At 53.7% G+C, this 15,488-nt stretch overlaps 1 protein-coding gene across 3 annotated transcripts in view; it reads right to left on the bottom strand.

The window, feature by feature from the left end:
* The window catches only part of KANK2 (KN motif and ankyrin repeat domains 2), a 23,672-nt gene continuing 8,184 nt past the window's right edge, over positions 1–15,488 (bottom strand). For all 3 annotated transcript variants that reach the window (XM_026481438.4, XM_057311535.1, XM_044377850.3), the window contains exons 4-12: positions 10,023–10,190; positions 9,833–9,935; positions 8,599–8,838; positions 8,057–8,144; positions 7,307–7,526; positions 6,423–6,565; positions 4,309–4,509; positions 4,140–4,229; positions 1–2,076 (exon numbers count right to left, since the gene is read on the bottom strand). In XM_026481438.4, coding sequence (XP_026337223.1) covers positions 2,023–2,076; positions 4,140–4,229; positions 4,309–4,509; positions 6,423–6,565; positions 7,307–7,526; positions 8,057–8,144; positions 8,599–8,838; positions 9,833–9,935; positions 10,023–10,190 — 1,307 coding nt within the window. In that variant the 3' untranslated portion in view covers positions 1–2,022. The remainder of the gene's footprint in view (positions 2,077–4,139; positions 4,230–4,308; positions 4,510–6,422; positions 6,566–7,306; positions 7,527–8,056; positions 8,145–8,598; positions 8,839–9,832; positions 9,936–10,022; positions 10,191–15,488) is intronic.

Genomic DNA, 15,488 nt, shown 5'->3' on the forward strand with positions numbered 1-15,488 from the left:
TGCGTGGACATTATCATAAGGTAGCTTTATTAAATTCCTTTACCTTCTACGGTTACAAAAAGGAATACTTCATGTAAGTGTAATACTGTCTTTATGGACGTACCGTGGTCGGAAAGTGAAGTTCAAGGTCATGAATACACGTGAGAAGAGCACAGGGACAAAGGCGGGACATCCCCCGAGCCTCGCACACCAAGCGCCACGGGCAGGGGAAAGGAAAGCAGGGATAAATACGGACTTATCTGGGGGAGGGGGGTGCATTGTCGATGAGCTGCTTCTAGGAGCTTAAAATAAACTGAGTGCTGGCTCTAGGGCCGGACACACGGGCACACAGCTCTTGTACCACTCCTCAAAGCTGCCCAAAGCTGCGGCCTTCCGTCACACACCAGCCGCCGTCCCCAGTCAGCTTTGGTTTTGTTTTCTCTGATTCTCACACACACACACACACACACACCCAACCTAGGGTGTCTCCTTTGCCCGTCCAAGCTCTTTTGTCTTCAGTACCTCCCTTCAGTCAAAATCAAAACAAGCCAGACTCCATCAAGCCAAGAAACCCACTTTTCTAGGAGAGAAGCCAGCGCCTCGCTTTACTGAATGAACACAAGCACTCAGGGCTGTGGTTTGGCTTCAACCCTGGCGGCTGAGCTGAGAGAACCGGACGACAGGGGACGGGACATCTATTGGCTGGGGACCTCACTCCCTGTCATAAGGCACTTCTCAAGTCTCCAAACCCATCCCCCACCCCCGTTTTTTTTTTGTTTTGTTTTGTTTTTGTTTTTGTTTGCTGTTCACAAAAGGAAGGAACTGGAAAGAAAACTATGTTAAGATTCTGGGGGACAAAACAGGCCATGAAGGAAACTGTGTGTGTCTGGCGAGCCCTATTTCCAGCAGGCTCTGTTCCAGGCAGCTCCGGAAAGCCTGTAGGTTGTTTAAAAAAAAAAAAAAAAGGAAAGAAAAGGAAAAAAAAAAAAACAACCCAGCTGGCCCTTGTTTGGTTTTCGGCAAAGCCCTGTCTCTTTAAGTTTGCACTGCGAGCGCTCGGGGGCAGCCAACTTTTAATTGTGCACACATGGAGTTTTTGGAGCTTGCCCGATGCTTTGCCAACAAGCGCATGCCCTGTTCCCCCCCCCCTTTAAGGAGAGAAATTCTGGAGTCTGGGGAGGCTGAGGGCGGCCCTGTTACCAGGGGTCTAAGCCCAGGGACTCAGCAGTTGCTCTGGGAACTGGATTCATTTCCTGCATCCCCAGGTCTCAAAGATTTTCTAGGAAAATTAATATTTGCCAGGGCCTCCACGCAGGGAGGGGACGGGTTTCTGGGTGATTTATTCGATGTGAACTGCTCACACATCTCGGCTGCTGGGTCCTGAGCCCCCTTACTCGAAAGCAGAAGGAAGGACTCAGCTTCCTGCCCTGAGTGACAAGGACAGAACCTGTTTTGTGAAGAGACCAGAAGAAAATTCTCCCAAGAGAGGTCTGGGGGGAGTGGACAAAACACTATTATATAGCAGACAATTAAATGTGGGGTGGGCGGGGGGGGGGCGTTAAGCCACTCCAGACGTGACCCGTGCATAAGAACATTCAGGATTAAAATGAAAATAGGTGATTCCAGTGACTTTCAAGTTTGGCAACAGGGAATATGATCCCCCCCCCCCCCCGATAATGACTCAAAAATACAGTATTTTCCCTTTCACCCTGCTCCATCCATAATTGCCAGTTGATGGTTCTCCATGTTCTTCGTAAACCCATGCCCCAGCACCGGCCACTGGCGCCAACTCATGTCAGACTCCAGCTCCAGTCTGCGCCACGGCTGCATTGAACTGGCGTACCAGGAAAAACCCGCTTCCAGCCGGAGTCTTGGTGCTGCCGGGGGCTCCTCCTGGGAAGCGGAAGAAAAACCCACTTGCCTTTGAGACGTGGGCCTTGGTGGGTCTGCGTGGGGGCTGCGAGGGAGGGGACGAGGGGCGAGGGACGGCTGGCTCCGGGGTTGGCTGGCCCCGAGCAAAGGTGCCTCTGGCCTCTGTCACGGCTACTCTTCGGCAGAGGATGACGCAGGACTTTCGTCATCGGACATCGGGGCAAACTGAAACAAGAAAGAGAATTCTTTTTGTTTGGCTTCATTTCCAGTGCCTGCAAGGCGCCAACTAGGTTGGCTGGCCCTGGGGCTGAGATGAATGAACAAGAGAACTTGGTCTCTTGGCCGCAAGGAGGGGATGTTCAGAGAAGCGAGGGATGCCGAGGAGGATTTTCATCAAAGGATGGAGGGGGAATGAAAGTGGAGAGCAGGTAGTCAGGGCAGGGGGCCTTCTGAGCCGAGTGACGTTGAGGGGTGGGTCTTTCCGGCAAAGGAAGCAGCAAGTGCAAAGGCCCTGAGGCAGGAGCAGCGGAGAGGCAGAGCAGACTGAGCGAGGGGCAGAGGAAGAGAATGAGGGGGAGGTAACGGTGTTTGTGCAGGACTTGGTGGGCTCTGGGGATGAGTCTGGCTTTTTCTCCAAGTAGGGTGACAGCCACAGAGGGCTGTGAGCCAAGGACGGATGTACCCTAACTCAGGTGTTACAGTGACCCCTGGAGACTGGAGGTAGCAGTGAGGGTGGGAGCCAGGGAGACAGGAAGCCAGGGTGGAGGCGATGGCAGCGGTCCAGGTGGACAATGATGGAGGTCTGGGGTCTGACCCTCAGGGGTCCCTGGGAGCAGGATCACACATCAGACAGCAGCTCATGACCTGGTCCTATCACCCCCATCTTCCAGTGGAAGAAACTGAGGCTTAGCTGATCCCCAGGTGATGCCCTGAGCACCACAACTGAGTCCCAGGTGTCCCAACACCCTGGAGAATGAAGCTGGGAAAACCCAGAGCCTCGGTAAGAACCTGGAAGTCACATGGGTGACGGAAGGCTTATCTTGGTGACCCTCACTCTCCTGGACTATTTGGGGGGTCACTGCGGTCAATGCCCTCCATGCCACCCTTGAGCCGGGCCCCAGATGTGCCTCAGGGAGACCAGGGCAAGTGCAAGGTGGAGTGAGGAGGAAGGAACGGTGAGTTTTCTGCCCAAGGTCTGGAGACAGATGGCCCCGGGGCCTCCACCCCTTCCTATCTGTGAGTCTCTGGGCCAGGGGTGTAACCATTCTAAACCTCAGCTTCCCCACTGGAAAAACGGAAAGGATAACAGTCCTTTATGCAGCTGAATCGGGCTCTTGTGGAAGGTTCGAGAAATCATGGCTGAGAGGAACCTAGAACACGGTGCATCAGACTGGAAGAGCCTATCTCCTCCATCAGACAAGGGTATCGCTTTAGGGACCTATGAGGAGTGCCCATCTCCCCCTTCAGACTGCAATGGCTCTCTCCTCCATCAGGCACTTATGATACAGCAAATATCAAAATTATCCTCCTCTTAGGCTTCCAGAGAGTGCTGTGCTAACAGGCGTCATTTCTTAAACACCCTGGTTTCTGTGCTCAAATACAAGAAATGCCCAGTTAGACACAGGTTAGGCTTCTTTACAGTGAGACATCTCAAGGCCTTGAATGTACACTGACATGCTTTGGGTAGAAGCCAAAGTCCTCGCTGTGGCCCACAAAGGCCTGCAGGATCTGCAGGGTCACCTCCTTGCTCTCATCTCCTCCCGCGGGGGCCCCTGATGCTCCTCAAACACACCAAGCACGTTCCTGCCTCAGGGCCTTTGCACTGGCAGTTCCTTCCACCTGGACAGCCACACAACTCATCCCCCCAGGCCTCCGTAGCTCCCCGTCTCTCTCCCTGTCCCTCCTACCCTCTTTCAGATTTCTTTCCAGCAGTTACTATCACCTGGCTAGGATACACGGATTTCTATATTTTGTATCTGCCTGCTCTGTGGGGGCAGAAACCGTTTCCTGTTTGGTTCGGGGCTGTGGCCACCAGGGTCCATCATGCAGTAGGTGCTCTGTAAATATTTCTCAGATGAGGGAATGGTAATTACCAGCATGCACTGGGAGCTGGACAGGTCCAGGTTCAAATACCATGATACATTCTCAGCTGTCCGTGCCTCACTTCCTCACGGGGACACCAGGAAGGTTCAACGAGCGTGGGCCCCATCCGGCACCAGCCCTTCTTAGCCATCTGTCCCCATCCCAGAGCCCCCCCCCCCCCCCGCCCCACCAGGGTTGACACTCACCGAGCACTTGATGTTCATGCGGGAATACAGCATGGACGCGATTTCACTCTGCCCGGCGTCCAAGGCCACCATCAAAGCTGTGCTCCCATCCTGTAAAGCACCCGCTGCTATGACAAGGCCCTGAGTGGTGCTCCCGCCCTCCCCGGGACGCCCTGGGCCGAGGACTCACACGGTCAGTGAGTGAGATGTCGCAGCTGGGCACAGCCAGCAGGAGCCCCGTGATCTCCTTGTGGCCGTGCTCGCAGGCGCACATGAGGGCCGTGGAGCCATCATCGTCCTGCACGTTGACGTCCGCTTCACAGGCCAGCAGGGCTTTGACCACGTCCACCCGCCCGTGGCTGACGGCCAGCATCAGCGCCGTCTGCCCCGCCTGGGCAGGGCAAGGAACAGGTTTACGGACTCTGCGGGGCCCTGAGGCATGACGCCCCTGCTCTGAAACCTTCCGTGGTTCCCAAGTACTGTGGTGGTAATGGTATCCCCACTTGCTGGCCTCCTTCTAGATCTCAAACAATCCATCCTACCACAGGGCCTTTGCACGTGCTGGTCCTTCCGCCTCCTGCTGTCTCCTTCTCATCCCTCACGTCTGGGCTTAAATGTCTCCTCTTTGCGGAGGTGCTACGTGCCTACCCACTCCCATCCCCAACTAAAGCAGGTTCCTCGCTCCCAGGTGTCAGTGTAGATGTACTGATTTATTGAGCTAAGATTTGTACTCTTCCGTATGGCAGCTGAACCTCAATGAAAATCAAATCAATGCTCATTAGTGGATAAATGGAAAAACAAACTGCGGTATACCCATTCTACGGAGTTTCATTCAGCCTCAGAAGGCAATGAAGGACCGATGTGCACCGCACCATGGACGGACCTTGAAAATACTATGCTCAGTGGAAGAAGCCAGACCCAAAAGAACACATACTACGTGATTCTATTTATATAAAACATCTAGAACTGGGGGCGCCTGGGTGGCACAGCGGTTGAGCGTCTGCCTTCGGCTCAGGGCGTGATCCTGGCATTCTGGGATCGAGCCCCACATCAGGCTCCTCCGCTGGGAGCCTGCTTCTTCCTCTCCCACTCCCCCTGCTTGTGTTCCCTCTCTCGCTGGCTGTCTCTATCTCCGTCGAATAAATAAATAAAATCTTTAAAAAAAAAATCGGAGTTGGGCACTTAATTACTGAGCCACCCAGCGCCCTGTTTTTTTAAAAAAAATTTTAAGGCTCAAACTCAGGACCCCAAGATCAGGAGTCACGTGCTCTACCAGCTGAGCCTGCCAGGTGCCCCTAAGTGGATAATCTTATGTGTATTTCACCGCAGTTAAAATAAGTAAACCATTGAAATACTGTTTTCAGTTAAAGAGGAATTAAATCAATAGAAAAGCCAGCAGGGTAGGCACCTGGGTGGCTCAGTCGGTTAAGCGTCTGCCTTTGGCTCAGGTCACGGTCCCAGGGGGTCCTGGGATCAAGCCCCGCATCGGGCTCCCTGCTCAGCAGAGAGCCTGTTTCTCCCTCTGCCTGCACGTATGCTCTCTCTCTCTGTCAAATAAATAAATAAATAATCTAAAAGAAAAAAAAAAAAGAAAGAAAAGCCAGCAGGGTCTGCTCCTTATGCCCCAGGACAGCACCCTGCTTCTCTCCTTTGTGGTCTTTAAGCTGCTGCAAATCCCTCCCTTTCTTGCTATCCCCACGGGGTCCTGGCCTGTCCACACCCCAGGCACTTCTGTACCCTCCCGACTTCTCCCCAGCACGCAGCCAAAGAGAGATCTTTCAAATCGGAAAGCAGGCCATTGCCACTGCTGGTGGCTTTCTGCCACCCCTGAGTCCAAACCCGCTCCCAGCCGCTGTGCTGCCTGAAATGCTCTCAGCTCCCAGAGCTCCAGGCTGGCCAGTGAACTTCAGGACTTGTGCCCGCCTGTCCACCACCTGAGTCCCCAGCGTCCAGCTGCGGCTCACTGAACTCCCAAGCAGGATGTGGGATGGTGTCGGGTTAAGAAAGGTGGAGGCTCCCTCCCGCACCCCCCACCCCGTCTCCACCAGAAGGCCCTGTATCAGGGGCAGCCTGGCAGGCAGGTCATTAAGAATGGGGTCCTAGAGCCAGACCATCTGGGTTCAAATCCCACCTCCTCTCGTCCTGACCCTGAGGAAATGGGTGCTTCTCTGAGCCTTGGCTTCCTTGCCTGGGGAGCGGGGATTCTCCCCCGGGCATGGAATGAGATCACATGTGGGCTTGGTGCACAGCCAGGACTTAGTCAGGGGAAGGGCTGCCTGGGTCTGTGGCACTGATGGCCTGTACCTGGCTGGCTTTGGCATTGACGTTTCCAAGCCGGAAGAGCTGCAGGACGGTCTCGATGTCATCCTGGGTCTTCAGGGTGGCCAGGGCGGTGAGCATGATGGGGCTGTAGCCAGCGCGGTTCTGCTTGTCCACCTGGCATACACCTGGGGGGAGGGGTGGCAAGGAGGACACGGGGCCCTCAGACCCCAAAACTGGGGAAGCGCCCATGAGAACCAGGCAGCATCTCCCCCACCAGTGGCCAGATTCCTCCCTTCTCTCAGGCTGAGAGCCCCATCCTGCCCCAGGGTCTCCACCCCCACTATGCGCCCCATTAGATGAGGGACTTCTAAGGGGGAGACTGTGTTTCATCTATCAGCCTGGAGACTCTGACGCTGGCACCCAGGTTTAGGGCTAAGAATAGGGGTTGTGTCTCCTCCACGGATCTGGAAGAGCCAGTCCCCTTTAGCCTGGCCTATATCTTCTCCGTCGGATTGTGGGCTCTGCCTCCTCCATCAGTCTGGGAGGCTGTGTCTTCCCTGTTAGACCAGGGAAGGACAGGTTTTTCCCTGCCTATTCAAGGACCGTATCTTTTCAGTCCCAGAGGCTGTGTCCTTCTCTTGGACCAGGGCTCCAGAGGTGTCACCTTCATCACACAGGGGTCCTTGGGGGGCTGGAAGCTCTACATGCTGTCCCTAAGACCATGTCTGTCTTTTCCAGTATGCTGGGGCTGTGTGTAGGGCCTATACCTCCCTCACCAGACTGGAAGGGGGGTTTTCCTCCATCAGCAAGGAGGACAGTGTCTCCCCCACCAGACTGGGAGGCTGGTATGTCCTCAAGAGACAGAGAGGGCAGCGTCTCCGCCATCAGACCATCAAACAGCCGCCGGGGCCGCTTGTCCGGCTCACCGCTGTCGAGCAGCTGCCGCACCACGGGGAAGTTGGCGTGAGACACAGAGTAGTGCAGAGCCGTGTTGCCGTTGCTGTCGGCGATGTTGACCACGTAGTCCAGCAGGCGTGCTGACATGGCCCGGAAGGTGACCAGGTGGCGCCGCACGAGCTCGGGGTGGGCGTCACTGCGGCAGGCCAGGCGCAGCCACTCCTGCAGCACTGTGGTGTAGGCCACTTTCTGGGCGTGGTGGGGGAGGGGGTATGAGGGCGGCAGCAGCCGGCTCCCCACCACCCCCCACCCTGGACAAAGCCGCAGGTTGGGAGCGTGGGTGTGGACACCCCCTCCTGAACCAGAGCCTGAAGGAGAAGCATGGGCAACCCTCCCAGATGTGCCCCTGACACTAGAGTGTGGGATCCCCATCCTGGACAAGGACGCTAAAGGGGACTCCAGGCACCACAGTCCCAGATGTGCCCCCGGGGAAGGCGTGAGCATCCATCCCGCCACATACGGACCCCGTAAAGAGAAATGTGGCAGCGCCTTCCCTCAAGCCCCCAAAACTACAGGAACGGGAGGTCGGGACTGTGGGCGGGTGACCATCCTCGGGCCCCTCCCACCCCCCTGGCCCCTCTCCAGGGCCCCTGACCACCCAAGCTCTCGGCTTGGATCCCGGACTCCCTTCGAAGCCGGCACAGGGAGACACTGTGGATGAGAAGCTGGGGTGGGGGTGGAAGGGAAGGAGGGGACCCAGGCCCAGGGCCCCATCGTACCAGCTCCCGCTCAGTGAGGGCACTGGGGTTGTCCAGGTACTTTTCCAGGGCCAGGCAGGCTGAGATGAGGTCGGGGCTTAACTCCATCCTGCCAGGGGCAGACAGGAGGGACGTTTATCTTGGGAGCACTCCCCTCAGCCTCCCGGCTGACCCCAGACATGAAGAGCAGACAGATCCCAAGTGAAACTGCACACACAGGCTCAGGTTTATCCCAAGCGGGCAGTGGTGGAGAGAAAATCTTTGCCTGAGGGCAGATTTTTCATCAGGGGGAAAAAAGACACCAGTGGGATGGGCAGGTGTGGTGTAAGGACAAACTTTGCCTGCCCCCTCAATTCTGATCCTAACAGCCCAAACTGCCCGCATCAGGCCCTTTATCAAAGCCTGCAGACCTTCGGATGGCCAGGAGAAAGTGCTGGTTCGCTAATTCAGACTAAGGTGTGCACGACTGCTGGGAGGTTCCCTCAGAGGGCACGAATGGTGAGACTTGAGGCAGAGGTCACCCACCTCACCCCGTCTGAGTCCTTCCCACACAGAAAACTGACCGGATCTCCTCCTCCGCATTCGCTCCTGACGCGCCCTCCGCCACGGGCACCTGCTGAGACTCCCGAGACAGCTGGCACTCCTCCTGGCCGCTCTTGGCCACCGCCGTCCCCGAGGGCCTGAGCTGGGGGGCTTCGGCCACACTTGGAACCCTCTCCTCTGGCTCTGGGGCCTCGTTCTCTGTGCTCTCGTTGTCTGAGAAGTTCTCTGCTGTGCTGGAGTCCTCAGATGAGGACTGGTATCTGGGAAGAAAGGACGGGCGGAGTGAGGAGACGCAACAGATGGGGCAGGACCTGGGCTTGGACTACTTGACCTCTCTGCGCCTCGGTCTCCCCATCTGTTAAATGGGAATGATGGCTGTAGCAGCCTCACAGGGCTGCGGGGGTGTCCTTACAGCTCCCGGCACACGGTAACTGCTCCATAAACAGCAGCTGGGACTGCGGTCATACTCGGGGTGGGTCAGGGAGAAATACCGCTCTCAGCCTCTACTCCTCATACCTCGTCCCCCTTTGCCCCTTACACAGGTCTAACTGCGTCAGAGCCTCACCCCACTGCAAACAGGTCCCTCTTGTGCTTCTTGCTGCCTCCGGACAAAGTCTAAGCTTTGGGCCTGGCCTTCTAAGTCCCCAGACCATCCCTGTCTACCTCTTCCTACGCCTTCTGCTTCTCTCATATGTCGCTGCTTCCTCCCACCTCTGAGCCTTTGCCTGGGCTGCGCCTTCCACCGGGAGTGCCCTCCCAACCCCCACTCTTCACTCTGCTAGCCCCTGTTCATCCCGCAGCACACTCATCCCCTCCTTCAGTGTCTTCCCTGGGGACATTAGTGCCTCCCCGACACCCCGCGCTGCCTGCACGTCCCCATCCCCCGTCGCTGCTCCAACCACACCGGGTCTGAACTGCCAGCCAGCGCCCGAGGGCCCACTGGGCCGGGAGCTCCATCAGGGCAGGAAGCCGAGCCCGGCACCTCCCGAGGACTAGCACGGGGCAGCAGCCACAGCACAGGCTTGGGGGACTGACCGCCGGGGCTGAACCCTGGTCGCTGTGTGTGCTCCAGAAGGCATCCGGCCCCGGAGTGCCTCGGTGTCCCCAACCGTCTACTGCACCTTGGTTAAAGGAGTGAATCAAAGTAAGGGGCCCAGACCAGAGAGCGTTCTCGGATGTGAGCAAACCAAGGAACAAACAGGAGGGTAGAAGCTGAGGAACGGGTGGGGGCGTGGGGTGGGGGGCTCCTCTCACCCGCCATTGACCCCCACAAACTGGAGGCTCCGCCGGTGGGCCGCGGGGTCTGCGGGCTCCTCTTTGCGCTTCATGATGGACCGCACGCCTGCCGGGGGCTCGCCTGGGGGGACGGGTGGTGTAGTAAGAACCTCCCAAAGGCAGACCCTGCGCCCGGGCCCCGTCCACCTCGGTGGCCACCCTCACTCACCTGCGCCCCCCGCCTCCTCTGACTCACGCGACGCTGCTGGCCTGGTGGGCTCTGTGTTAGCACCCTCACGGGCGCCCATGCCACCTGCGTTCTTCTCGGGCTGTGCCAGGGGGGTCGCCGCCACCCCGGGGGGTGACGAGGATGACTCCGCCGGAGCCTGTGGGAGCCCTGCAGGGGCAGGAAGAGAGGTGCTCGCTGTGGGTGACAACTGGAATAACAGCCGCCTCCTCGGGGTCACACACCCCGGGCCAGGCACTTGGAGCGCTGCGGCTGGAGTCACTGCATCAGATCTTCCCAGCCCACGAGATTCTGATTGTGACAGATAAGGAAACTGAGGCACAGAAGGCTGCCTGAGGTCACCCAGTGAATGAGCAGCAGAATCTGATTCCAACAGCAGTCTCTTGTCTGCGTGGGCAGTTGGTCAGGGACAGGGAAGACACTGTGACTCTACAATCCTGGCCTGTGACCCCTCCTCCAACATCACACTGAGTGTTGCCTGGAAACAAGGTTTGATCACAGCCAAGGGCCCCCTCATGGTAGGCACTCAACTCTCCCATGGACAAGCTGTGTGACCTTAGGTAAGTCACTTAACCTCCCTGTGCCTCGGGAGAATGCCATTTCCTTCATCATGGCGTTGCTGTGCAGACTGAAGATAGCAATGCGGGGGGACAGGGCCTGGAACGATGCCTGCACGTCAATAGTGCTCGAGATCATTTTTGTTTGTTTTGGTTTTTTTTTTAAAGATTTTATTTATTTATTTGACAGAGGCAGCGAGAGAGGGAACACCAGCAGGGGGAGTGAGAGAGGGCTTGATCCCAGGACCCTGGGATCACGCCCTGAACCGAAGGCAGACACTTAAGGACTGAGCCACCCAGGTGCCCCTTGAGATCATTTGTTAATTCAAGAGAACTGTAAGCACTGTTTTGATAGGATTTATTAGTATTTTAACAAAAGCAAGGTTGCGTTACGGATACCACAGCTCCCTTCTTCTGAACTTGAAGCAGGTAACGAACAATCAGGAAAAAGAAACAATAAGGGCTATTAGAAAATACTGTCTTTTAAGATTTTATTTATTTATTTGAGAGAAAGTGAGCAAGAGAGAGAGCACGAGCAGCGGCAGAGGGAGAGGGAGAAGCAGAGTCCCCGCTGAGCAGGGAGCCGGATGCGGGGCTCGATTCCAGAACGCTGGGATCCTGACCTGAGCCGAAGGCGGACGCTTAACTGACTGAGCCACCCAGGGGCTCCAGAAAATAAAAATTAAAACCCCACCCAGGGAGGGGCGCCCGGGTGGCTCGTTTGGTTAAGCGTCTGATTCTTGTTTTCGGCTCAGTTCATGGTCTCAGGATTATGGGATCCAGACGCAGGTCGGGATCTGTGCTCAGTGCAGTGTCTGCTTGAGATTCTCTCTCTTCCTCTGCCCCTCCCAGCCCACTCACACGGACGCGCAAGCTTGCTCGTGCTCTCTCAAATAAATAAAATCTTAAAAAAAAAAAAAAAACCCCATCCAGGTAGATTTTCAGTTTGGGAAGATGGAAATGTTCTGGAAATGGATGGTGGCGATGGTCACGCAACAATGTGAATGTGCTTAGTGCCACTGAACTGGACACTTTAAAATGGTTAAGATGGGGGCGGGGCGCCTGGGTGGCTCAGTCAGTGGACATGTGACTCTTGATCTCAGGGTCATGAGTTCAAGCCCCACACTGGGCACGGAGCCTACTGAAATAAATAATAAAAGTAAAATAAAATAAAATAGGGGCGCCTGGGTAGCTCAATCATTAAGCGTCTGCCTACGGCTCAGGTCATGATCCCAGCGTCCTGGGATTGAGCCCCGCATTGGGCTCTCTGCTCGGCGGGAAGCCTGCTTCTCCCTCTCCCACTCCCCCTGCTTGTGTTTCCTCTCTTGCTGCCTCTCTCTCTGTCAAATAAATAAATAAAATCTTAAAAAAATAAAAATAAAATAAAATGGTTAAAATGGTTTTATATTAAGCACACGTTACCACAATTTGAAAAAACCACCCAGGTTGGGCAGAGGACAAAGGGCTCTGTGGGCACTAGGTCCCAAGGGTGCCCACTGCCCATGTGGGAGTGGGGGCGGCAGGGACGGGATCACCAGCCTGGAGCCAGAAACAGAAATGCCACCGTGAGTGGCGGTCCCCATCTCAGAACCTGCTCAGGTTCCCCCAGGCCACATGTGGCTTCCTCAGGACGTCTCATTTCTACCCCTGGCCATCGGGCTCTGCAGACTAATTCCTTTCAATTCCCTTTAACGGTTACAACTTTTTTTTTGACAGACACAGCGACTACTTCCTCAAGTCCGGAGTTAAGAACAGAGAGTCAACAGTCAGCACAAGCAAAGCGTGAGGAACAGAGGAGACACAGCCACAAATGGGTCTGCGGCGGCCAGCCCAGGGTGTGGCCGGCCCGGCGGCTTCCAGAGCCGCAGCCCGAGCCCCTGTGGGGAAGCAAACACACTGGGGTTTTTATGTGGATCTCCTGATTCCTTTTTTTAAACTCTTGTCAATAAATTCACGTCCAACAAACAAACAAAATCACTCCGTGGCCCAGTGGGATGTGTCAGGAGGCACGCGGGCCAGTTCACCATCTCTCAGTGATTGGCCCCAAACTCCGGACTCCTCGTTTCAAAACCAGGAAGGGTCAAAAAACCAGGTGAAACAACATGTGCTCAGTGAAAGCAGCCAGTCACAACGGGACAAATACTGCAGGATTCCACTTATGTGAGGTCCTTCGAGGAGTCACACTCTCAGAGACAGGAAGTGGATGGTGGGCGCCAGGAGCCGGGGGAGGGAACAGGGAGTCCGTGTCTGACGCGGACAGAGTTTCAGTTTGGGAAGATGGAAAAGTTCTGGGGATGGATGCCGGTGATGGTTGCACAACTGTGGGAATGTACTTATGCTACTGAACCAGACGCTCAAAAATGGGTAAAATGCTAAGTTTAATGTTATATGTGTTTTACCACAATTTTTAAAAAGTGGAGGCAAAAAAAAGAAGAAATAGAGCAGCATCATAGCCCATTCTTTCTCAAGGGAAAAACAGGCCTTGTCTCTAAAAGCTTGGATGGCTCCTCCAAGCACGAGGAGTTCAAAGTCAGACACTGCGATGCTAAAACAGCAATAACAGTAATAAAACTGATCATAGCTATTACTGTCATTCCAGTAAGGAAAGGGGCAAAACGATACCACAGTTTCTACGGAGGAACTGAAGTCCATGACCAGCTAAGACAACTTTACAAAAAAGGGCAAAGATGGGGAACCTGGCTGAGGAGAGAGTAAAACATTCCAAACAGCCACAATGGCCCAGACAGCAGGCATGCTGAGGGAAGAAACAGGCCAAAGGAACAAAGACGAGAAGGACGCCCCAGGCCCCAGCTGAGGGAGCTGGCATTAAGACAAAGGGGTTTCCACAAATTAGTGGGAAAGGTGGTCTCTGGGGTGTGATGCTGGGAAAAGCAGCTTACTCGACCCAAGAAAAATCAAACTTGATCCCTACCTCACACCTTAACACAAAAACTCTGAAGGATCAATGTAGCTTTCAGAAGCTATAAAACTATAGGGAAAAAATGTAACAGAATATCGGGGGCCTCAGGAAGGGGAAAGATTCCTTTAAAAATTCCTCAAAGATGGGGCACCTGGGTGGCTCAGTCAGTTAAGTGTCTGACTCTTAATTTCTGGCTCAGGACATGATCTCAGGGTCGCGAGACCAAGCCCAGCATCGGGCTCCTCCCCGAGTGTGGAGCCTGCTTAAAATTCTCTCTATCCCTCTCCCTATTCCCCACTCTCTCTCTAAAACAAACGAACCTCAAAGTACATATGAAAAATATGAGATGATCTCATTTTCATGCAGAATTGGAAAAAAACAAACTCCTGGATGCAGAGAACAGATCGGTGGTTTCCAGAGGCAGGGGGTGAGGAAATGGGAGAAGGGGGTCAAGAGGTAGGAATTTCCAGTTATGAGATAAATAAATCCTGGGGATGTCCTGTCCAGCATGGGGACTATAGCTAAAAATGCTGTATTGTACATTTGTAAGTTGCTAAGAGAGTAGATCTTAAACGTTCTCATCACAAGAAAAAGTTTGTAACTCTGTGAGCTGACAGACGTTAACTCAACTTACTGCGGTCATCGTTTTGCAATATATACAAATATCAAATCGTCATTTGTATATCTTGAATGGGTACAATGCTACATACCAAATATATCTCAATAAAACCTGAAAAAAATTAAAAATTAACAAAAAAAGAAAAATATGATGGGTTTAACTGTATCCGACATGAAGATTTCTATTTGATTAAAAAAAACAAAAAACAACCCTCGTAGACAAAAGTTAAATGATAGAAAAATACACACTATGGGAAGATATTCGCAATGCCAAAAATGACCAAGGGATTATCTTCTAGAACAAGACTCAATAGACTTTTTCTGTAAGGGGCCAGACAATAACTATTCTCAGTTAATGTGAGTCATAAGGGTGTCAGTTGCAAAAGCAGCGTTGGACAATATGCAAATTAGTGGGCGAGGCTGTATCATGATAAATTTCAATTTCATATAATTTTGCTCATGTCACAAAATGTTGTTCTTCTTTTCATATTGTTCAAGCATTTAAAAACATAAAAACAATTCTTAGCTTGCGAGCCTATAAAAACAGGCAGTGGGCTGGATTTGGCCCAAAGGCTGTAGTTGCCAACCTCGATTCTGGAATATGCCAGAACTTCTCAAAATTGCCCAAGGAAAAATGGACAAAGGCTACAAATAAGTGATTCACAGAGGAATCTTATTAAACATGTATGGTGATGCCCAATCTCATCCAAAAAATCAAAGAAATGCGCATTAAAACAAGGAGATACCACTACGCGCCAGTGTCGATGGGCAAAACATGAGAGAAAACTTCATGCCGGTGGGTATGGGGGAAAATGGGCACCTCGGATCTAAGCATGGCTGGTGGGAGTGTGGACAGGGAGAGCTCTCCCAGAAAGGATCAGACAAAACGTGGAGTGAAGTGATGAATTCCCTGTGATTCAGGGGAGGCATCGCACGAAGACAGCGCTGTCACTGCTCACGGCAGCCAGGAGCTGGAAGTCACCCAGGTGCCCACCGAGGGGGCACGGATAAGAAAAGTGGAGCACGCCCCTAGGGCAGAAGCTGACACGGTCGTTACAAGGGACAAGCCCAATGTACAAGCATCAGGATGGAGAGTTCAAAAAGACTGTGCAGAGAGAGAAAAAAAAAAAAAAGAAGAAGAAACAGCAAGACTTTTTCTTCGGAAATCACAATACCATTTTAGGAAATCAAGCATGCACACAGCATATTTTTCAAGGACACTAAAATGTCTAAATAAGCTTTTGGAAGGTGGATTGCAAGGAATGATATTACATGGGCTGGGGGCGGGGTAGAGTGCGCATGGCATAGAGCAGGGGTTGGCTAACTACGGACCGTGGGCACGATTTTTGCATT

Source organism: Ursus arctos, unplaced genomic scaffold, assembly GCF_023065955.2.
Source record: "Ursus arctos isolate Adak ecotype North America unplaced genomic scaffold, UrsArc2.0 scaffold_14, whole genome shotgun sequence".
In the NCBI taxonomy this organism is placed as follows: Eukaryota; Metazoa; Chordata; class Mammalia; order Carnivora; family Ursidae; genus Ursus; species Ursus arctos.